This window comes from Triturus cristatus, chromosome 7 (genome assembly GCF_964204655.1).
Source record: "Triturus cristatus chromosome 7, aTriCri1.1, whole genome shotgun sequence".
Classification (NCBI taxonomy): Eukaryota; Metazoa; Chordata; class Amphibia; order Caudata; family Salamandridae; genus Triturus; species Triturus cristatus.
Window position 1 is genome coordinate 1,716,697,756 of NC_140590.1, and position 23,979 is coordinate 1,716,721,734.

The window sequence follows — 23,979 nt, forward strand, 5'->3', positions numbered from 1 at the left end:
TATCCAAGGCACTGCTTGGTCACCTCCGCACCCACACACATTTACTAAATACTATTGTGTGCATGTTCTAACCAGGCAACAGGCTATGATTACCCACACAGTCTTAAGGACCTTATTTCAGACACCTGCACCATCCACATGCTAGCCGTTGCTTATGGAAGGGTTTTGCTTTACAGTCTATGTAGACCATGTGTATCTACAGCAATGAATCCTTTGAATGAAAAATGTTACTCTGTAAGCATCTATTCATAGCGTGCAGTGCTGTAGATTCACGTACGTCCACCCTCCTCCCCAGATGTGTGTGACTCTGATCACAAATCTCTTCTCTCTTTCAGTTACTATCCTTTGCATGCAATACACATGTGCATCATATTATGTTCACTCACCACTCCCTACTACTCTCACCTGTTGTGCAGAAAGCAATGGAGATGATGCCCATGTATATTTCCAAATAACAGAGGAATCAATATACCTCATGAGTCGAAAGACTTCTTCAAAGAAAAACAACCTGCAAAAGTCTGAGCCCAAGACTAGATTGCAGGAGTATGCAAAGCATGTGACTCCACAGCACTACACGCTACTAACAGATGCTTATGGAGTAAGTCACATTTTCCTTCACCCTCTGAAGCCACTCTTATCTTTCCCTACAGGCCATGGGCATAAAGATGATAACCAACGCTAACATACGGCAGCCGGTGAAATGTCCTGAACACCCTATGTACATGCATCGACACGTCGGATTTGCGGGACCTCCAGGAGGGGCTGGTGTAGGAGCCGGAGGAGTTGTTCTGGCTGACCGTGGTCCTATGGTATTTGGTAAGTATCCCCTATCTCCTCTATCCTTACATTACTGTATTCGCTGCTCGCTGCTCCATCACTTTCTGCTGCATAAGATAAACATCTTTTTTAGGTTTCACCTACAGACAGCTTTACCTGTCTGGCAGAAGGTATTGTCACCACACAAGATATAACACACACATACACATTACATACATATAGAATATAATAGAATATACAGAGAAGGGATATTAGAACATCTGTCTGCACCCAGTGGCTACTGTGATTTAGCTGGCTTGTCCACATAGATCACAAGGTGGTCCATTAGCACTAGTATCATACCAGGACATTTTGGAGATGTTAACATCTGAATTGTACTTTCTTTTTTACTTTGTATACTGATACACACAAATAATCAAACAGCCCTGCCACCACCCCAACACACACATTCATGAACCCCTCGTACTGAGCCTAAGCCTCACCCCACTGCTGTGATCTTGTGATCCCTTGCTCACTCCAGTCCTGCTTTGGTGTGCCCCCGCCTGTTTCATCTCTTCCTGTTTCTCAAGCCAGAGGAGGCCTTCTTGAGGTTGCTCCTGCGTTCATGTCTAAGATCCATGGTAAGCGAACCTGTCTTTTCTGTATCTTGCAACCTGTGCAAGCCGTGGTCTGTGAGTGCAGATTCCCTGCTCTACATTCAGAGGGGACAATGCCACCCAAAACAGGCATGTGGTGACCAGGAGGGCAAGGTGCCTGCAGTCCATCTGAAGATAGAATAGAAGGGGTGACCAGATGTCCCGGATCTTCCTGAAGGGTCCCTGGTTTTTCAGCATCTGTCCTGGCAGGCCGGCAGTTGTCATTCAGATAAATCAATGTCTTTATTTTGAAGAGAGGTTCAGGTGTATGTAAATAATGTCTGGGTGATCCACACCTGTATTTTCTGTTCCTCACACCTTGCACAGAGAGTAATTGCTTCACAGTCTCATTTGATGTGCTGCTTCACCTCATTCCTGAAGCACAGCAGGATTTAAATAAACATCTATCTTATTACAAAGGTGCCTTGAGCAAAGTCCACGTTTACAAACCTTCCTCTGAGCTTTGTCTCAGTCTAGGGAGGGAAAAGGGAGTGGCTCATTTAATAATAGCATTATTTGGAAGTGTCTTAACATAAACTTGCACATTATTAATACTATGTGAAATTTTAAATATGTGCCCATAATGTTTTCTATGTTATTCTACGTTTTTTCATTAGGACTGGCATTAGGTAAGCCGTTTGGATCATTTGTAAAAATATATGTATCAAATACGTATCAGGGCTTTTCAGTCAGTCCTCTTTATTTATTAGTCTGTTATTGTGTCATTCACATTTTTCTTCCACCCACTACAGCATACAGCATGGGGAAGCCAACTTCTGTCATGGCATTCTGTCTTTTGACAAGGAGCACATCCACACACATGGCCCTATTAGGATGTCGGGCAGAAAGCCTCTGACCAGCGGTCGTAGGCTCTCCGCCATGACATCCTGGGTTTCCCTCTGATAGTCATATTTTGTTGACAGTGGTCAGAAGGAAACCAGTGGTGACATTCAGCTCCTCTGCCGATGGGCTCTGCGAACCCGTTGGAACAGGAGCGGAATAGTAATCCCTATAATGACAGCAAAGCCAGGCTCGGCTCTGCCATCAGGATTATGATGTTGGTTTCTGACAGCAAATCCATGCTGGCCTTTCCAACATGGTTTGGCTGTCGGAAACTGACTTTGGGGGCCTCTAGCAAGAACCCCTGGCCCTCTGCAATAGGGCATGGGGGCACCTATAGTGCCCCCCTCAACATCCCTGCACCGTGTGGCCTTTTCGACCCGCCACACAAGCTTCCATCGAGAAATGGAGGTTTGCGACCCCCCTATGGGCGGTCACATCAAAATACTTCAGGTGGTTCCTTTACGCAAATGTAATACACATCGTAATAAGGCCCAGAGTAGTCCACCTTCAGTGCCAGAGACTATTCTGGCAATGTGTTCTTTTTGAAACCAAAATATAGTTTTGATGTTAGCAGATGTTGTTTTTATCTACCTTGAGCAGTGCCCAGAAACTTCCTAGCAAAGCCAAAAAGCTGGCAGCCAACCCCAGACCTATTGGCTTGTTTGTATACCTGGTCACCCTCAGAATAAAGCTCCACAGAACATTTTTAATATCTTCAGTGCCAGTGTGAGGAACGTATGCACTACTGATTGGAGACAATTTGCAGCATTGCATTTTGTTCCTCCCACTCTTAATAATGTGGTGCTGCCCACAAACAAATTTCTCATGCCTCTGGTTTCAAGCTTCTTTCAATATATGACTGTAAGGAGGAGATGTGGCCTCACAACTAGAGCGATCAACTACGAAGCTGGGGAATGGGATTCGAGTCTCGGCAGGGACACTCAGCATACTGTAATTCTGGGAAAATCGCAATGGGCCTTATTTAAGAGGACTTGCAACACTTTTGCGCCGCCAGTGCGTCACTTTTTGTGAGGCACCAGTGGCGTAAAAAATTAGCATTGCTGCGCCCTTTTTTACAAAGTTACACATCTAGGCAGATGCGTCACTTTGTAAACCCCTGCGCCACATTATAACTGCGACAGGTATAATGTATGCAGGGTGGGCGTTCCCCCGCAAAAAGCGTAGTAGAAGTGGCACATTGAAATCTATGAGATTTTAGTGCGCCATTGCTTCACTATCATACACCTTCCTCACAGTGGGCATAAGACTGACGCAGTGCTATAATCCTAGCTCTCTCCCGTGCATTGCTTGAGTGAGTCACGCTTCCGACACAACTCCAGAAATGCGCCACTTTTGTGCCAACAGATACATCAGTAATATTGACGTATCTGTCATTGCTTGCGACATGATAGGTCATACAGTAAATACGACGCATCCATCATATCGCAAGGAGGGCCCAGTGAAAAATGTTGCATGCTGTTTTCATGCAGCGATGCAACAGTTTTCATAAATAAGTCCTGAATCTCTGTTTCCGTCTGTAACGCAACTGGTGCTCATGTAGAGCACTCTGATACCCTCGGGTCGAGTACCCAATATATAAAACTCGGAAAAATAGAGAAAACCATCACAATGACACCTGCAAAGGCTGGCATGTGCAAATACAATGCATGCTCAGAAAGTGCTGTGTCGAAAATATACGAAGCACCCATCTACGGTGACCAGATGTTTCCAAGTCCCTCGGGCGCCACATTTCCATTCCTGGACTTTGCTTCTACATATCATAATCAGTTTTGTTGGGGCGATTGAATCAAACCACGACTACAACTCCCAGAATGCACTGATATGTAAATGCAAAGTCCAAAAATAGAAAAGTGGTGTCCCGATAAAATGGAGCCATCTAGTCAACCTAGGCACTTCAGAAAACATATCAGCCTGCACGTATGCAGCATGTTCGGAGAAATTGCTTGCGAAAACCTTTCCTAGGTGTTCATGGTTATTATAAGGCTTGCCAAAGATACTTTGCCACTAAATATTTCTACAGGAAACAAGACTCGCAGTAGATTTATTGGGCGATATTTTCGGAGGACTTTCTCAACTAAAAGCCACCGCACTGTCAGCCCCAGGGAATGCGCTCTAAATTACTTATCACGTGTCTGTTATAAACCAGTTTTTGTGTCCTACTTTCATCAGTAATTGGTTTCTATTGATGCTGCGTGACCTATCGCTTTACCTGGGCTGTTTTTTAAAATGTCACTACCTATGTGCATAAAATACGGGTGCAACAGGTGCTGATATGAACTAGACTCCCCCTGGGTTTGCTATGTCCATTCGCCCATCATCAGTTGGAGGCACATTTCGTTGCCTCAAACAGGACATATGCCTATACCCCACCCCCAGCTTCTTCACTAACAGTTGTGACAGTTACACCCACCCAATGCTTCAGTGTTATTCTTTCAAAATCCTGCATTTTAGGTATGGGGTTAGGTAGAACCTTCTGATTTTATTAAAATTATACACACAATATGCCGACTTGTACACCTGTCAGCCTGCCCTCTTCACCCATTGGTCTGTTGTGTCTTTCACATTTTTATTTTGCTCACTACAGCTTGCAGCATGGGGAAGTGAGTCAGTCCACTTCAGCCATTGGCTAACCTCACTCTGAATGGATTTCAGCCATATCACAACGAATTCATTCACACAAAAAGTAGTTCCCTTAAGTTCCAGAGACTTTTCTGGCAATGTTTGCTTGTTGAGAACAAAAAGATATATTTGTAGCATGTGCTGGCTGTAGATAACCTGACCATTCACACTGCTGACATCTAGCGTTGGGCCCAGACTTTACAACTTGTTTTTTTTTAAAGAATTCTTTGTTGCCGACATGTTGAGACACCTCCTCTTCAAGTAAATGCGCAAGCTCTACAGCTCCATTGTTAGATTGACTTTTTTCTGCCATCGGTCTCAACATATAGCGCTTGAGCTCTGTGCAACTTCGGCGTCCTCAAGATTTGAAGACAATGGAACGGAATCGAACGACAACACCGTCGGTGATCGTTGACGTTGTATCTGGTGGCCTTCTTCAAAACTCCTAAGGTGGCTGCCTTGATAATATCTCTTCCTCCATGCCGTGAGAATGCTCGACTTCAGGTAATGGACCGTAAAAGACAGGCTCTTTCAAAAGTGCCAACGATATGGGGTGAAGTACACATACTCAAATCAGCACGACATTTGAAACCTTTGCCTGTCGCCAGAGCATAACAAACAGGATTGCAGAGTCTGCAATCTGTTCAAGAACAAGAAAATGCTTCGCTCTCGATGTGATCAACTCTTAGGTCACAACAAAGAGATGGTGGCGAGGCAGAATTCTCTGCGGAAGAATAACTCCTAGACAGGCAGCGAAGAAAGGATGAAACCTCATCACCAGTTCTAGAGCTCCAGGAAGATCCCACGACTACAAGATCCGGTCATCAGACCCACCCACACATCTCAGAGTTACCTCGAATGTCCATTCAACACCGCCTTGGTGCTCCACAGCCTTCGGGCTATGATCGACACCAATAGCCCAATGGAGCTGAGACAGGATTATGGCGTCGATCTCAATTGGTCTCAGGGCAAAACTGAAGGGGACATTCAGCTCTCAAAGCCAAAGCAACATTCAGTGCTGACAAAGCCATTGATGCCTTCATAGCTTTTGATGCCAAGCATACTATTGGCGCCACTTACTTCTTCGGTGCCGGCAAATTCGTCGGAGTCGACTAGACATGACGTTGAGTATGCAAACATCATCAACGCATAAAACGACTTTGGAATCAAAGTCATCAATGACAATGGCTTCAGTGCCACAGGAGCACACAAAAAAAGGATTTGCCACATCAGAAGGTTCAAGTCACAGTTAAAGTTGAGGATGAGGGCAATGTCTTTGAAAATCTCGAAGGACTTAAAAACATGAAAAGACTTTTGGAGGCTGAAAATTACCAAAATAAATCAAGCCATAAAAGGACACAGCAGGCTATTGCTCAAAACCAGCCTCCTCCGCAGATAAAGACTATGGAACACAAAGCAACTAACCCTATGCCACTTGACACTTCAGTTGACATTGATACAGGCAGCCCTGCATAGTACACTCAGGACGATGACTATCAGGGAGTGCCCACAGATAGTCCAGATCCATGGGAAGCCTATGACGTTGTTCTACCAGACCCAGTCATAGATGTACAGACAACAGCCGAGGCATCACCACAAGATGACACTACATCATTTCATAGTGCTCTACAGTGCACAGCTATCACAAAGTTCTTATACACACCACGGAGGAGGAGGAGAATTTTTAGTTGAAACACTCTCAAAGACTGAGCGCTCAGTGCAGTATTTGTTTATGATAGGGTCAATGCTTAAAGTCTCTATAGAAGTATTTAAACCCCCAGTTTTCTGAAGGGTATTAACACCTCGTAATTAGCGAAAATACAAACCTTCACCCAATGATCCGCTCTTTATTTAGGGACATCCTACAGCAGATTTCCGAGTCACAACAGCTAGGAAAAAGGCAGCTTCCCAGAGTACGAGTGGCACACATCCTCCAGATAAGGACAATAAGTGAATAGATGCAGCAGGCAAACAAGTGGCGGTAGGACTTGTCAATCGTTGGTGCATAACCAGCTCAGTCGGCCTACTCGCATGTCACAACTGAGCAACATGGGATGAAATCGAGGAACAGTTACAATACTTCCTGGATCAGTACAAACAAAGAGATGAGGAATTAGTGTTTGAGGGCAAACTAATCTCCAGCGCAACTATTTGCGGAACCTTGGCCTGCACAAAGAATTAACTCCTCAAACATTCTACACAGGAATGCTTGGCTATGCATATCAGGCTTTAAATCTGAGATTCTGCAGCACCTCTTAAAAGTCCCTGTTGATGGGGAACTCCTTTTTGGCCCAGAGGTGGATACCCAATTAGAATTTGTTTTTAAAAAATGCACACAAACCATGAAATTCATGGGGGGCCACAGTCCACAACACCTAGACAGCAGCCCTTTCACAGGTTTCAGGGCAGGGGTGCAGCCAAAACCACCTCCACTGACACACAGTCCTGTCAGAAACAACAGAAGGCATACCACCAGAAAACTGCTAAGGGATACTATGGAAGTAGATTTAAATGGGGTAGTCAAAGAGGGAAAGTTTAAGGTACCACCGGAAAGGGAGCCTCTACCTCAAAACTATGACTCACCACAACTTCCCCCGATCATACAGCACCTGGTGGGGAACATTACAGCAATACCATTACCTCTGGCCCGAAATAACAACTGACCAGTGGGTGCTGTCCATTGTTTATCGTGGATACTACCTAGAACTTACTTCAAAACCTCCAAACATACCACCACATAAACACTCAACCCTCAGCACCTCTACCTTCTTAAAGAGGAGGTAAAATCTCTGCTATTGAAAGATTCCATAGCGCTTTTTCCAAAAGAACATCTCGGAAGAGGCGTGTATTCCATATACTTTTTGATACCCAAGAAGGACAGCACGTTGAGACTAATATTGGATCTCTGCCCTCTTAATCAATACATATTATCGGAACACTTCCATTTGGTAAGGTCGCTTACTTTCACATCCCCATTCATCCAGCACATCGTCCATACATCAGATTTATGATAAGTGGCCATCCTTACCAGTTCAAGGTGCTGCCCTTCGGGTGAAGACAGCACCAACAGTCTTTACCAAATGCCTGGCAGTTGTAGCAGCACATTTGAGAAGACACAACATTCTTGTGTTCCCATACCTGGATGATTGGCTGATAAAGAGTGCAAATGGCTGCAAGATATACAGACTACCATCAGCTTGTTGGCCAAATTGGGTTTCACAATCAATGCAACAAAATATCACTTACCACCTCTCCAGATACAAATGTGTATGGGAGCGACTCTAAACTCTCTTACAGCCAAAGCTTCTCTCCAGAACCAACTAGCTCTTTTTCAGCCACATCTGCCAGGCAGAGTAGTGATGCACCTCTAGGGTATGATGGCACCCTGTATAGCGATTGCCCCGCATGCCAGGCTTCACATGCATCCCCTAGAAGAGTGTCTAGTATCTGAATGGTCACCGGCGAAGGGCAGTTTAGATGATCTAGTGTTGATTCCACCCACGGTCCATCGGTCACTGCAAAGGTGGTACACAGCCAATCTACTCAAGGACATACATTTTTTGGCCCAATACCACAACTGACAATTACCACAGCTTAGGATGGGGAACGCATATGGAGGATATCATAGTCCATGGTACATGGACCGATCAGCAACAAACTCTACGCATTTGCGTACTAGAACTTGTAGCCATCCAGTTAGCATTAAAAAGCCTTTGTCACCACTGTAACTCAGAAAGCTGTTCTCTGATCAGACAACATGACGGCAATGTATTACATAAAAAAGCTGGGGGGGGGGGGCACCCATTCAATACAGTTGCCTCATTTGGTGCAGGAGACACTTGGCATTGGTCTCTTTGCCCTCACATCCAACTCCTTGCAGAATATCTTCCGGGATAGGACAACTCGGTAGCAGACCAGCTCAGCAGAACGCAGCAACAAGTCCACAAGTGGGAACTCCATCCCGAAGTCCTCCAATTCTACCTCCACTGCATGGGCGACACCAGACATGTAACTATATGCCTCATGAGAAGCTTTCCAACACACCAGACCTTCTCACTCGCAGCGGACCAGAGCCAGTCACCGCAACCCTTAACAACTGAACCTCGGGATTTGGCCCCTGAAGTCATATAATTTGGATAATTGCATTTGCTTCCAGAGTGTATGGACATTCTTGAAGAGGCACGGCATCCAACAACTTGAGCCTACTATGCTGCTAAACGGAAAAGATTTGTCTATTACTGTAAGGCTCAACACATAGACCTATGTGTACCCATGTTACAAAAGATAGTATGTTATCTGCTACACCTTCAAAAATCAAAGCTAGCATACACTTCCATACAACTGCACCTTGCAATTGCAGCATATCTGGAAAATTATAAGGACGGTTCTCTTTATCGCGTACAGGTCATTAAAGCTTTCATGGAAGGCCCTAAAAGAATTATCCCTCCGTGAGTACTCCAGTCCCAGCATGGAATTTTAATGTGTAACTTACGAGACTTATGTCCACACCTTTTGAATCTTTGCATTCCTGCCCCTACAGTTCCTGTCATGGAAGGTTACTTTCTTGGTAGTTATCACATCATTGACAGGGGTTAGCGAATTACATGCCTCCACATTAGAAGGACCGTACTTTCAGGTTTTCCAAGAAAAGGTGCGACTACGGATGAACCCACAGCTTCTTCCAAAAGTCGTACCTCCTTAAATAAGACACTAGACCTCCCTGTGTTTTTTTCTAAACTGGTGACAGTTGCAGAAAGATTCCTACACACACTTGATGTTAAAAGAGCATTTTCTGTATTACATTTATAGGACTAAAACCTTTAGGAAAACACAGCAGTTATTTGTTGCGCTCTCAAACCCTAGAAAATTAAACACAATTTCAAAAGCAGGAATTGCATGATGGATAGTACAACGCATCCAGATATGTTACATTAAACCCAAATGTACATTACCATCGATCCACAAGCACCTTCTACTAGAAAGAGAGGTGATCCTAGGTAACATTCCTTTAGCTGGCATATGTAAGACAGCTGCTTGGACTAATCCACATACATTTAAAAAACACTTAGTTGGTGTCCAATCAAGAAAACAAGCTCTGGTTGGTCAAAAAGTGTTAAAAACGTTGGGGCCAATTATGATGTCCGTGGGACCAACACTGACATACCATCGGTCCCACTGACATCTCTAACCTCGGTCAGACCGCCGCATTAGGATGCGGTCAATCCGACCACATTGGCCCAGAGACCGACTGACAGCTTCCAACTGGCTCTTTGAGGCAGTCGGGCAGTCGGTCCGATCGCATTCCCCACAATGGAGGCAGTGCCTTCTCAGGCACTGCCGTGGGGATTGCAATCCACCTTTCCGCCAGCCATTTCACGTCGGTTCTTCAGAGGTGAAAAAGCTGTCGGAAAGGCTTTTTTGAGGCCCGTAGCAGGGCCCCTGTCTCCTGTAGCCTCCATGGGCTGTGGGCGGCACTTGTGGTGCCCCCATAAACATCCCTGTTCCGTGAAGTGCCTGCCACGGGGTGCAGGGATGTTTGATAACATGCCTATTTGCATTGGGACTTGTGGTACGGCACTTCTACGGGCCACAGCACAAGCCTCTATACAAATAGGCATGTTTCCGGGCACCTCCATGGCGGTCAGATCCTAATTTGGCAGGTGGGACCACCGGCTACTTGTTGGTCTATCCCGTTCTGCAACGATGGCAGTCAGGCGCTTGTCCGACATCCATCTTAATCGGCCCCTTTATTCCAGACATCTGCACAAACTGATACTTGAGAGGCAGAGACAGGCAGTGATAGTGAAAAAGAATGAGTGGATGAGAAGCATTTTCTACACTCAATAATAAATTGTTCACCAAATTTCACACAAACATGTTGTCAAATCCTCACTCTTTGACTGATAAATCATGGCAAAGAGACTGTATCAGGAATGTGCAGCGAGAGAGATTTATTGCACGCTCTAGACCTCCTACCTGGATCTCACTCAGCAGGTCTATCCGGTGGTTCATTGAGGCAAAATATCACGGTCTTCTGCTCAGTTACAATAGTTGTCTTTATTTTCTCTTAGCATCCATGCCAGAAAGCTCAGTTCCGCAGGCCAATGTCCTACCAGAATCTCAACCGAAGGTGGAAGAGCAGGTCCGGAAGCATTTCCCAGAGACTTGGATCTGGCACCTGACAGCAGTTGGGTATGTTATCTTTACTTTAGTAGAATCTCTTGATGATATTTTATGTTCTTGATTCACAGTGGATGGCCTGTTGCTTAAGTTGGAATCAACTATTGCTTCATTGTCCACTGTCCAGGGTCTGTGTTACGCTGCGTTTAAAATATTGTAGCACATAAACATCAGAAAAAATATTGTGATGCAAAAATATCTCGGTATATATATTATTGTTATCAAGAACATTTTTATATTTGTTAGATAATATCGTTTTTAAGAATATTGTTGTTTGAAATATTGTTTTCAGCAACATAGGGTCCGAGTCTAATGCCCTCCTAAAAACACAGGAGAGGTGGTTGCCACAACCACCTCTCCTGTGTTTTTAGGAGCATCTTTGCATGTCAGTTGAATGAATAAAATGGATCGAAGCAAGCAAAAAAATGGTGAAAAAGAATATTGAGTACAAAATGAAAAAGAGAAGTAAAATAATATAGCATTTGATTGATTAGATTCATTCAGCTTCGTGGCTGTGCTGCTTGAACAAGATCAACACTTTGGTTCCTTTGTGATTGGCAAAAGAGAAGCACATGAGCGAGAAAGCTGCACAGGAGGCAGAGAGCAACACGGAACAAGGTGGCATGGTCTTTTTGGCACCGAGAGAAGCACACAAAGGAAAGCATTAGAAAACATATCACTCTCATGGATTGGTTTAAGAAAAATAAAAAAGAAGTTCCCTGTAAGTGAGCAGTGATGGTATACAAGACAGCCAGTCAAAAGGATGGTGAAGAGGGTGTCCTACGGAAGAAGGACAAGAAAGAAAAGAGGAAGGAAAGCCATTGAATAAGTAGCAAGCAAATGAGAGTGACAAAACCAGCCAATGAAAATTGTGAGCAGGCTGTAAGTCCATTGTAAGTTCTTGGTATATCCCACAGAAAGTCGATCATAACCAGACAGCTAACAGCTAGACCTGAAAAGGAGGATTCCGGCATTTTACATTTTTGCCAAAACGTTTGCCCAGCACTAGAGTTTCAGTTCTGCTGTAGGCTGTAGACCTTCCTGAACAGTGTGGTTTCAGGAATTTTCAGAATCTTCAGAAGTCAGCTTTGAGCTCCATAGAAAGAGGGCAAGAGTAGAGTAATGTCATCTACTGATAATGATGTGTCCAAAATCTAAGCTGTAGACCACCACACTGTGATCACTGCCCAAAGCTTTGCTGAAATACTTTCCATTTCGAATCTGGCTGTGCCTGAGACGTGATGCCCAAACTGGATAAAAATTCATGAAGGATATTGTAACATTGTGCCATATCCATCAAGCCATTAACAGAATGCTGTGTCCAGGCCTGTTAGTTTTAAGGGCCAGTAACCATGTTCACATAGAGGGTTGCTAACAATAACATAGCACCCACCTTCAATGGTACTCCGCAGTGATGCCAAGGGGGTACCTGTTGATGCTCGATCTTCTCTAACACGCAAATCCTGCTTATCGCGCCTTTTGAATTAGTTAAAAGAAATACAAAGATATTAGCTTGTGGTATACACTTTGGCAAGAGTGGAGTGAAGAATGTGGAGCTTGCCATAGGAGAAGGTCCTTTTTTGCCAAGCGGTACCCTTTGACGGTTGACACCATGGACAGGCAGCTTGGGCAAAGCTGAAAACGCACCAATTTAGGAGTTAAATGGACATGTTGAGTGAGCCTAGTATTGTGTGTCTGTCACCCAAGGCCCCATTTGCCCTAAAATAAATTCCAGTAGAATCACTTGCAAGTGAAAATATGTCCATAAGACGGACTTTTGGGGGGGGGGGTGTGGCCAACCGCGCACATCTCTAGTGTTCCGACTGGGTGCCCGAAAAACCGTGCACCATCTGACATAATCTATGTCACAAGGGGGAGCTGTACCACTATCCCTGTGTGCGGACACCCTCCTTACGCCCTTAGAGCCACTTGGGGCAAAATTTATTAAGCGCGAGCCGGCGCACGAATGCAGACTGACCAACTGCATGGAAGATGGCCCAGTGGCTGCACTGCATGGCCGTAGCGGTTTCTGCCTTCCTCTGATCCGCCCTAGCCGGTGCTAAGGCTACACTGGAAGTGCTGACATACATAAAGGACCTCATCTGGTTTTCTTCCCAGTGCTGCCCTGGACAATCAAGCAACTGGGCAAATGCTCTGGGGCCCAGGCGTGGGAGGGAGAGAGGCCTGCGGCGTGGGATGCCAGAGACGCCTAACGCAGTCAGCAGGAAGACCGACTAAGGGGATTCACCTTGTTCGGAGACAGGCTAACTGGGGGTCCTCTCTGATTTTCCCATTCTGCTGCCCTGGGTTGTTGAGCAGCTCAGCGGACATTCGGGGGCCCACGTGCAGCATGAGTAGCGAGCCCGGGGGATTCGCTTTATTCTGCAACAAACTCGCCATGAACCATACTGGCGCTGGGAGTGGTAGATCACACCTGCTGACCGCCTTCCTCCCCAGCCTGAGTGGCAGTGCTGCTTGGGCATGCTCCTGCCGATAGCATCACTGACAATACATGTGAACCTGGCCGGGCGGGCCGCAGGGATAGGATCAACGGTGTTGTGTTGCCCTCCCAGGCCTTCAACCTCTCCGGCACATTTGTGCTCCTTACTAAACACGTCCCCACTGAGGAGCTTCCTCCTATTCTTGTGGGGGCACTGCAGCACTCAGGGTCTCATGACCTGAAGCGTACAGCTGCTGTAATTTTGGGCCTACTTTAATTCCCCCTGAATGAACCATCGATTTAGTGGGGATCTTCTCCAACAGCCCAGGAGTGCCCTTCTGTATTGCTTTCCACTAATAACAGTGCTACGATCAGTAGTGTGGGCAGCATACCAATTCACCCTGACAGGACTTTCTGACAACTGAGGGCCATTCCTAATGCATGAGCCTGGCACACCATGGACTATATATATTTTAATTCTAACAACTCTCTACAGGGGTCCTTGCGTCTCCCACAGCACTTGCTACCATTCAACATGGGCCGTACCAAATCTACCAGGTCATCGTCCCATCCAGGCCAGGGGATGTCTCAACGTAACCTTTCTGAGGGCTCCTAAACCCAAATGCTGGCAGACTGCATTCCGCCCACAGCATTGGATCCTTCTCCTGATAAACTGGACATCATCCTCCAAGAAATCCATGACTCCAGAGCAGCCATTGAACACCGCATTGGTACACTGGCAACAGACTTAGGCCTGATAAGAGATGAGCACCATAAGTTATCAGTTAAGGTTAAGTTAGCTGAAACATCCTTAACTACGCTAGCTCCCGAACAAGCATCATAGTTTGCCACTATAGATGTCTTCTGTCAACAACTGTAGCGATCACCAGCGCACGAGCGCCAACATTGTGCCAACAGCGAGGAACGCGATTCCCACAGCGGGAATCACGAAGGAACTACATTTCCCTGCATGTACTGGGGCGCTAGTCCCGGAAAGGGCTACTTAAGCACTTCCGCGGGAAGCGGAAGGTGCTTGTCAACTGTTTTCAGTGGAGACCTGTGGCGGAGGGTGTTCCCCGCCGGATTTCAGCAAGAAGAATTTACAGCATTTCGAGCCGAGCACAGCCCCGTTTCACCTAGAGGGTGGCGCCGAGTGGAGAACGCGACAAGTCCCAAGATCCCGCGAAACAGATAAGGTAACCCGGGAGAGACGCCCGGGAGCTCCTTTCCCAAGTCCGCTTCCTGAATCACTTTTGTTACTCCAAGACTCGCACTCGTGTGCTGGTTCCATCCCTTGAGGGGATTTAGGACGCACGCTGTGCGCTCACGTTGTGGCCCCTGGTATTTCTTTCGAGTGTGAGTTAACACTCCTTCACGTAGCACTATCGAAACATTGCGAGTAGTGCTAGAGTATTATTTCTTTACCTACAGGACCAATGTGGGAAGGCATTCCAGTTTTCCCACGAGACGCTACCCCGAACTAACATCCCTAGAGGAATTCCCGTAGTGGAGATACATTGTGCTACTCCTTCCCCCACCCCACTCCAGGGAGGTGATTCCCGGATCACGGCCATTGCAGGGAGAGCGCAGGAAAGGACTTCCTTTCTCTTGGATGGCATCCACACCTCCTGTGTCGTAACAGGTGGGTACTTAACCAGGGAACGTGAAGCGGAGTCCGTCCGTGTACAATTCATCCCTGCATCCTTGACTCTCGCTTTCTCGTCCCTGCAGGTTGTCCGTCGCCCAGGAGTCTCCCGACTTCCCTGCCACGTCTTCGAAGGGATCCTCCTCCTCCCGGTCCTGTGTGTTTCCCTTTCCCCCTGGGTCCAGCCCCCGGTAGTCGAGTGCCGTTCTCCTGCCGGGGTTGTACTCCGGGGAATTGGGGATCTTATCTGCAATCATCGTCCCCGCTGAGATCACGACAGCAGGTCAGTGGTGCGCGCCTGTGTGAGCGACTGACAGTCTGACAACCTTGACAGATTGACAAGCCCACGTTTGCACCCAGCCTGGACGATGGATACTAACGTGGTACTGACCTCGTTGTTGGAGAGCCTGGCGGCTCTGCAGCAGGAGGTGCAGACCACCCGGTTAGAGAACCAGAATGTACAGAGAGAGGTGAGCTCGCTACGAAGAGAGGTGGCGGGTCTTACGCGTAGGGGTCCCGGGGAAGGTTCGTACATAAGGCCAGCTACTCTACCACCGCCTGGGTCGGTTACACCTCCAGCCCATCCCGTTGATACTAGAGGGTTTTTTTTCACAGCCACCACATATCCCCCCACAACCTCAGACACAGTGCCCACGGTCCACGTATTACAAAACACCGGTATCCCTTTAGCCCCCCCAGAGCGCTTCTATGGGGACCCTAAAAAGTTCGAAACCTTCCTGAACCAATGCAGACTGCATTTTCTATGCAAACCAGCCGTGTTTCAAGGAGAAGCCGCTAAGACGGCATTCATGATGTCCTACATGGGGGGTAACGCCGCAAGTTGGACCATCCCGTTAATGGAAAGGAATGATCCGGTTTTACACCATTTTCCGGATTTTTGCCTAGCCTTAAGGAAATTGTTCGATCGGAAGTCCCACATGCTGTCATTGGATCGGGAACTCCTCACCTTGAAACAGGGATCCCAAGACTTACTGACGTACATTACCACCTTCAATCGGTTGGTCGTGGAAACAGAGTGGCCCCCTGAAAAAAGACTCACCCTGTTCTACCAAGGGCTGCGGGGGGAACTCAAAGACGTCCTTGCACAAGTGGTGCAACTACCACAAACATGCGAAGAACTTATAGACTTAACAGTACAGCTCGACCATCGCCTTCTGGAGAGAAAAGGTGACAAGAGCCGAGGAGAGATGAAGTTTTCTTTCCCGAGACCAAAGGACACGGTGGGTGAACCACCGAAAACCGTAGAGGGGCCAGAGCCAATGCAGTTGGGTGGAATCAGAGGCCCTCTTACGCCCGAGGAAATAGACAAACGTAGAAGAATGAAGTTGTGCCTGTATTGCGGAAAAGGAGGGCACTTTATTAGAGAATGCCGGGCCCGAACCCCGATCAATAGCAGACCTTCCATTCCCAGGGTACAAGCCACATCCAGACAAGACGAACCGGCGGAAAACTAAGAGGCCCAAGTCAGAATGAGGTCTCTGAGTTGGGTAGGTCAAGCAAAATGATCTCCTCTGTCTTAGCGAATACCCTACAACCTGCTGTGGCTCATTTGAATCTAGGAGTGTCTCTATGGCTCACTTCCCGGGACGTGCTGGAAACGGACGCCCTATTAGACTCTGGAGCAACGGGCAATTATATCGATCAGGAATATGCCCGCCGACTCGGACTACCCTGCGAGAAGAAATAGATCCCTGAACTAGTAAAAGCGGTCGATGGGACGACCCTCTCTTCTGGGCCAGTAAAGTACCGGACGCGGGCTCTTCGGATGGTGGTGGGTCCTGACCATTACGAATGTATCCGATTCGACCTCATTGACGCTCCCCAGTTCCGGCTCATCCTGGGCATACCCTGGTTGACGTTACACGACCCCGTAATCAGTTGGACTGCGTTACTATGGCTTCAGTGTATTGTCAAGAACATTGTAAACACCAAGAAGAAGAGCCGGACCACGAGGAAACACCAGCCACGCACTTAGCGGCAATCGGTACCCAAGAGCGGTACTGTTTTTCCATAACCCTTCCAGAGCACTATCGAGAGTATCGGGAGATATTCGATAAACAAAAGGCGACCAGATTGCCTCCGCATCGGGAGTATGACTACCAGATAGAGCTCATTGCAGGAGCAAACATCCCTTGCAGCCGAGTGTACGCCCTGACGGAACCTGAAACGCTATACCTCAAAAAATACTTAGAAGACAACATGGCATCCGGATTTATCAGACACTCTTCCTCACCAGCATCCTCTCCCCTTTTCTTCATACCGAAGAAAGACTGCGAAGAATTGAGGACCTGCATTGATTACCGCGCCCTCAATAGGATCACAATAAAGAATCGGTACCCTCTTCCCCTCATACCAGTACTTTTGGATCAGCTAAAAGGAGCACATTACTTCACCAAGCTCGACCTCCGCGGAGCATATCACCTTGTGCGAGTCCGAAAAGGCGACGAGTGGAAGACCGCCTTCCGAACTAAGTTCGGTCTGTTCGAATATCGTGTGATGCCTTTCGGACTCTGCAACGCCCCGGCGGCCTTCCAGTTCTTCATGGATGAGGTGCTACGTGGATATCTGGATGTGTTCTGCGTGGTATACATTGACGACATTTTAATCTATTCAGCTACTCTTCCAGAACACATCACCCACGTACAAGCCATCTTGGAGCGATTGCAACAACATTCCTTATTTGGTAAACTTGAAAAATGTCTCTTTCACGTTCAGGAGGTTGCGTTTTTGGGCTACATCATCAATTCCCAAGGTTTCCAAATGGAAACGAGTAAGGTGGAAGCCATCACCCAGTGGAAAACCCCGCAGAATGTCAAGGCCGTGCAAAGCTTTCTCGGTTTTGCCAACTTTTATCGGCGGTTTATTCAGGACTTTTCAAAGATAATCCGCCCCATTTCCCAACTGCTACGGAAGAACGTCCCGTTCGAGTGGGGAGAGGAAGCAGCCCGATCATTCCAGATGCTGAAGGATAGATTCACCCGGGCTCCCATCCTACGTCACCCAGACCCACAACTCCCATTCATTCTCGAAACTGACGCATCACAGCACGCCCTGGGAGGGGTACTCTCACAACGACATCCGGTAAACGGGCAGCTCCACCCTGTCGCGTTTTATTCCAAGAAGCTTACACCCAGTGAGATCAATTACACCATCTCCGACAAGGAATTACTGGCCATCAAGAGGGCGTGCGAAGAATGGCGACACTACCTTTTAGGAGCCTTGCACACGGTGGAAATCTATACAGACCACCGCAATCTACTGTTTCTGAAAACCGCAAAGGCGCTGACGCCTCGTCAGTTGCGTTGGACTTTATTCTTTTCAGATTATGATTTTGTCATCAAATACCGATCAGGACCTCAAAACGGGAAGGCAGATGCCCTCTCTCGTATAGGAGAATGGGAGAACGATACCTCCATAATCCCACAGAATCCACCGCTCATACTAACTGAAACCCCATCACCCAGTGATGTCATTGCTCTTATTACCTCCCAAGACTTTCTAGAAGATGTAAGAGTAACAGTAGCGGACCTAGACGTACAAGCATGGATCAGAGAAGAATCAGAGCACCGATCAGAAGTAGATGGACTAGCCTATCACTATCATGCACTGTACGTACCACACAAGACCCAGCAACGACAAGTCCTGACGTGGAGCCACGATTCGGTCCTAGGAGGACACCTAGGAATCCATAAGACCATTGCCTGTGTGGAACGCTCCTTTTGGTGGCCCGGACTGCGGAAAGATGTAAAGGAATACATCCAGGGCTGTGCTATCTGTATGCAGGGGAAAGCCATTCATACAAAACCAGTGGGCCTCCTACAAACCTTGCCTACTCCCCCACGACCCTGGCACACCATATCCATGGACTTAATCGTGGAGATGCCCCCCTGTGATGATAAAACAGTAATCTTGGTACTGGTTGATCACTTAACGAAGATGGGCCATTTCATAGCGCTAAGAAGGCTACCCACATCCTCAGAGCTCGCTATCGTTTTCTTCCAACATGTGGTCCGGGCTCATGGAATCCCGAGCGTCTTGATAACTGACAGGGGCACGCAGTTCACGTCGCGCTTCTGGAAATCCTTATGCAACACTCTTCACATAGAAGCACGACTCTCCTCCAGCTACCACCCACAGACCGATGGAAAGACCGAACGCCTGAATCAAACCCTTGAACAATACCTACGCTGCTTCACCCTGCAAAACCCCATACACTGGCCCACCTTGTTATGGTTAGCCGAATTCGCCTATAACAATGCCAAACATGCCACACTAGGATGCTCTCCGTTTTATTGCACTTATGGGTATCACCCCAACATGCTTCCGTTTGAATGGCCGGTTCACTCCCCCATACCCAGCATCCACGAGCACCATGCACATCTCGGGGCGGTCTTGCTAGAAGTCAAGCAGAATCTAGCCACAGCACAAACCATGCAAAAGACCTATGCAGATAGGAAAAGAACCACGGAGCCAGAGTATCAAGTGGGGAACAAGGTATGGCTCTCAACAAAACATCTACATTTAAAGGGGGTTGATATCTGGGTCCCTATAGCATAGAGGAGATTATTAATCCCGTGGCTATGCGACACTCGTTGCCTAGTTCCTGGGGAATCCACCCTGTTTTCCATGTGTCCCTGCTCCAGCCATGTCTCAGCAGTACTCGTTTACCATCAAAACCACAGCCTATCAACATAGACGGGCAAGAAGAGTACGAGGTAGAATTGATTCTTGATTCCCGACTAGTGCGGGGAAGGGTTCAATACCTGGTCGATTGGAAGGGGTTTGGGGTGGAGGATAGAACATGGGAACCCGAGGAAAACCTACATTGCCCTGCGTTGTTCGAGCAGTTTCATGAGGAACATCCAGGTAAACCGGGACGACCGCCGAGTCGTCGGTCCTTGAGAAGGGGTACTGTAGCGATCACCAGCGCACGAGCGCCAACATTGGGCCAACAGCGAGGAACGCGATTCCCACAGCGGGAATCACGAAGGAACTACGTTTCCCTGCATGCACTGGGGCGCAAGTCCCGGAAAGGGCTACTTAAGCACTTCCGCGGGAAGCGGAAGTTGCTTGTCAACTGTTTTCAGTGGAGACCTGTGGCGGAGGGTGTTCCCCGCCGGATTTCAGCAAGAAGAATTTACAGCGTTTCGAGCCAAGGACAGCCCCGTTTCACCTAGAGGGTGGCGCCGAGTGGAGAACGCGACAAGTCCCAAGATCCCGCGGAACAGATAAGGTAACCCGGGAGAGACGCCCGGGAGCTCCTTTCCCAAGTCCGCTTCCTGAATCACTTTTGTTACTCCGAGACTCGCACTCGTGTGCTGGTTCCATCCCTTGAGGGGATTTAGGACGCACGCTGTGCGCTCACGTTGTGGCCCCTGGTATTTCTTTCGAGTGTGAGTTAACACTCCTTCACGTAGCACTATCGAAACATTGCGAGTAGTGCTAGAGTATTATTTCTTTACCTACAGGACCAATGGGGGAAGGCATTCCAGTTTTCCCACGAGACGCTACCCCGAACTAACATCCCTAGAGGAATTCCCGTAGTGGAGATGCATTGTGCTACTCCTTCCCCCACCCCACTCCAGGGAGGTGATTCCCGGATCACGGCCTTTGCAGGGAGAGCGCAGGAAAGGACTTCCTTTCTCTTGGATGGCATCCACACCTCCTGTGTCGTAACAGGTGGGTACTTAACCAAGGAACGTGAAGTGGAGTCCGTCCGTGTACAATTCATCCCTGCATCCTTGACTCTCGCTTTCTCGTCCCTGCAGGTTGTCCGTCGCCCAGGAGTCTCCCGACTTCCCTGCCACGTCTTCGAAGGGATCCTCCTCCTCCCGGTCCTGTGTGTTTCCCTTTCCCCTGGGTCCAGCCCCCGGTAGTCGAGTGCCGTTCTCCTGCCGGGGTTGTACTCCGGGGAATTGGGGATCTTATCTGCAATCATCGTCCCCGCTGAGATCACGACAGCAGGTCAGTGGTGCGCGCCTGTGTGAGCGACTGACAGTCTGACAACCTTGACAACAACTTACAGTCCTGCAGGACAGAGTGGAGGATGCCTAAGGCCAGGCACGCCTTAATTATGTGCGCATCATTAGAATGAGGGAGGGGGTGGAAGGGTCCAACGCCACGTTGTTCATTGCACAATGGTTGAAGACGGAGGTTGCCCCGCAGGGATTCTCTGCCTTGTTTACAGTGGAAAGAGCAAATAGGGTGCCAGTACATCACCCTCCCCTGGTAGCACCACTGAGATTTATAGTTGCACAAATTCTCAATTTCAGAGACGTAGATGTGGTCCTACAGAAGGTCAGAAAGAATACCCCAAACATTATGGACAATATCAACATGTCTCAGTTTCTGGATTACACCTTGGCAGTCCAGCACCAATGGGCATCCTTACTGCCTGCCAAAAACAACTCAGGATGGAGGACTCACCTAAGCACTGATATTCCCAGCCCCGTTGAGGGCCGTCCATGAGCAACGCACTCCTTTTTTGTCACCCCAGAGGCTTTATGGTACTGATTGGACCAGCATTACCCTAATGCATGCAATCATCCTCCAGTGGAGCAATCATCTCAGGGGGCGCGGAGGGATCACTGACGAAATATGGAGAAGAAGAATATCAAATTGCCAGAATATCGAAGGAAAAATATAGAATGCCAAAATATCGAAGCCGTATCTCCAAACAGGTAAGTACAAAAACATAGAATCCAAAATATCGTTGTAAAAAATATAGTTAGTCACAATATCGAATTATTTTAAATGTCTTAAAATGAACGTAAAATTAATGAAATAAAACATATAATTAACTGAAACATACTTAAAAATACTTAAATTACTTTAAAATTAATCAATAATTAATGTAAGTAAAAAAAACAATAATAATACATATATATTAACGTAATATTAATTAAAAAAATGCAATATTTTTGGCGTAGGATAGCGGGCGGGTAAAATTTACTATTACCACTCCAGTAAGTGCAATAGTAGAGAAAACGTTGGATAGCGGGAGGGTAAAAATGACTATTCCCACTCCAGAGAGTGCAACAGTAGGGAAAGCGTTGGATAGCGGGAGGGTAAAAATTAGTATTCCCACTCCAGACAGTGCAATAATAGGGAAAGCATTGGATAGCGTAGGGGTAAAAATTTATATTCACACTCCAGAGAGAGCAACAGTAGGGAAAGCGTTGGATAGCGGGAGGGTAACATTTACTATTCCCACTCCAGTGAGTTCAACAGTAGGGAAAGCATTGGATAGCGTAGGGGTAAAAATTACTATTCCCACTCCAAAGAGTGCAACAGTAGGGAAAGCGTTGGATAGAGTAGGGCTAAAAATTACTATTCCCACTCCAAAGAGTGCAACAGTAGGGAAAGCGTTGGATAGCGTAGGGCTAAAAATTATTATTCCCACTTCAGAGAGTGCAACAGTAGGGAAAGCGTTGGATAGAGGGAGGGCAAAATTTACTGTTCCCACTCCAGTGAGTGCAACAGTAGGGAAACGTCAGATGGCGTAGGGGTAAAAATGACTATTCCCACTCCAGTGAGTGCAACAGTAGGGAAACGTCAGATGGCGTAGGGGTAAAAATGACTATTCCCACTCCAAAGAGTGCAACAGTAGGGAAAGCGTTGGATGGCGTAGGGGTAAAAATTACTATTCCCACTCCAGTGAGTGCAACTGTAGGGTAAGCGTTGGATAGCATAGGGGTAAAAATTACTATTCCCACTCCAAAGAGTGCAACAGTAAGGAAAGCGTTGGATAGCGTAAGGGTAAAAATTACTATTCCCACTCCAAAGAGTGCAACTCTAGGGTAAGCGTTGGATACCGTAGGGGTAAAAATTATTATTTCCACTCCAGTGAGTGCAATAGTAGGGAAAGCGTTGGATAGCGTAGGGGTAAACATTACTATTCCCACTCCAGTGAGTGCAATAGTAGGGAAAATAATAATGTAATATTTTATTAAAAATAAATAAATTATTAATACCAAATACAAATATTAAAATTAATTACCAATCACACAATATTTAATAATTATTTTATTATAAATACCAATGTTTTTATTAATAACCTATTAATACTTAATTAACAACCAATTAATTTTCAATACCAAAAATTAATACATAAAATGTATACCAATTAATAATTAATTTGCAATAAATTAATTAGCAATATACAAAAATTATTTCAATAATTAATTATTTACAATTAAATTAATTCCCACCAGATTCCCCTATTAACCCACAACCCGCTACAAATAATAAATTAATACAATTAACATAATTATCAATTAAACAATTAATACTAATTAATTACCAATTGATACAAATTATTTACCAATTAATAATTAATCAACAACCAATTAATTTTCAATACCAATTAATAATTACCTAATAACAATTAAATTACTTCCCACCCTATTCCCCTATAAGCCCACAACCCGCTACAGAAGTAAAACACAAAATTAAATTAAAAATAATTAATAATTCCTAAAAATTATTATTTAGGTGCCGATTCCGATCCGTTAAAAATAATTTGCATAACGACCCGTATCCGTATTTTTTTCCGTACGAGTCGTACAAGTACTGTACAAATGGGCAAGTACGATTCGTGCTTGAAAAATAACTACGAATAGCGTTGGGAAAAGTGTACGAGAGGGCGTCGGAAAGTTTTTACGTCGGAATATCGTCGGGAAAATTGTACGAGAGTGAGCCGGACATTTTTACGTGCAAATCGTAAAACACAAGTCCAAGCGCGCAAGTACGATCCCGACCGTCCGTCCGAATACACAATTGCACGTCAAATGGCCCGT

General features: G+C 46.5%; 1 protein-coding gene across 1 annotated transcript in view; it reads left to right on the top strand.

Annotated features, from left to right (window-relative positions):
- The window catches only part of LOC146812868 (alpha-2-macroglobulin-like protein 1), a 235,415-nt gene that overhangs the window by 144,706 nt on the left and 66,730 nt on the right, over positions 1-23,979 (top strand). Inside the window, exons 17-18 of the mRNA XM_085619943.1 lie at positions 651-816; positions 10,967-11,087. Coding sequence (XP_085476069.1) covers positions 651-816; positions 10,967-11,087 — 287 coding nt within the window. The remainder of the gene's footprint in view (positions 1-650; positions 817-10,966; positions 11,088-23,979) is intronic.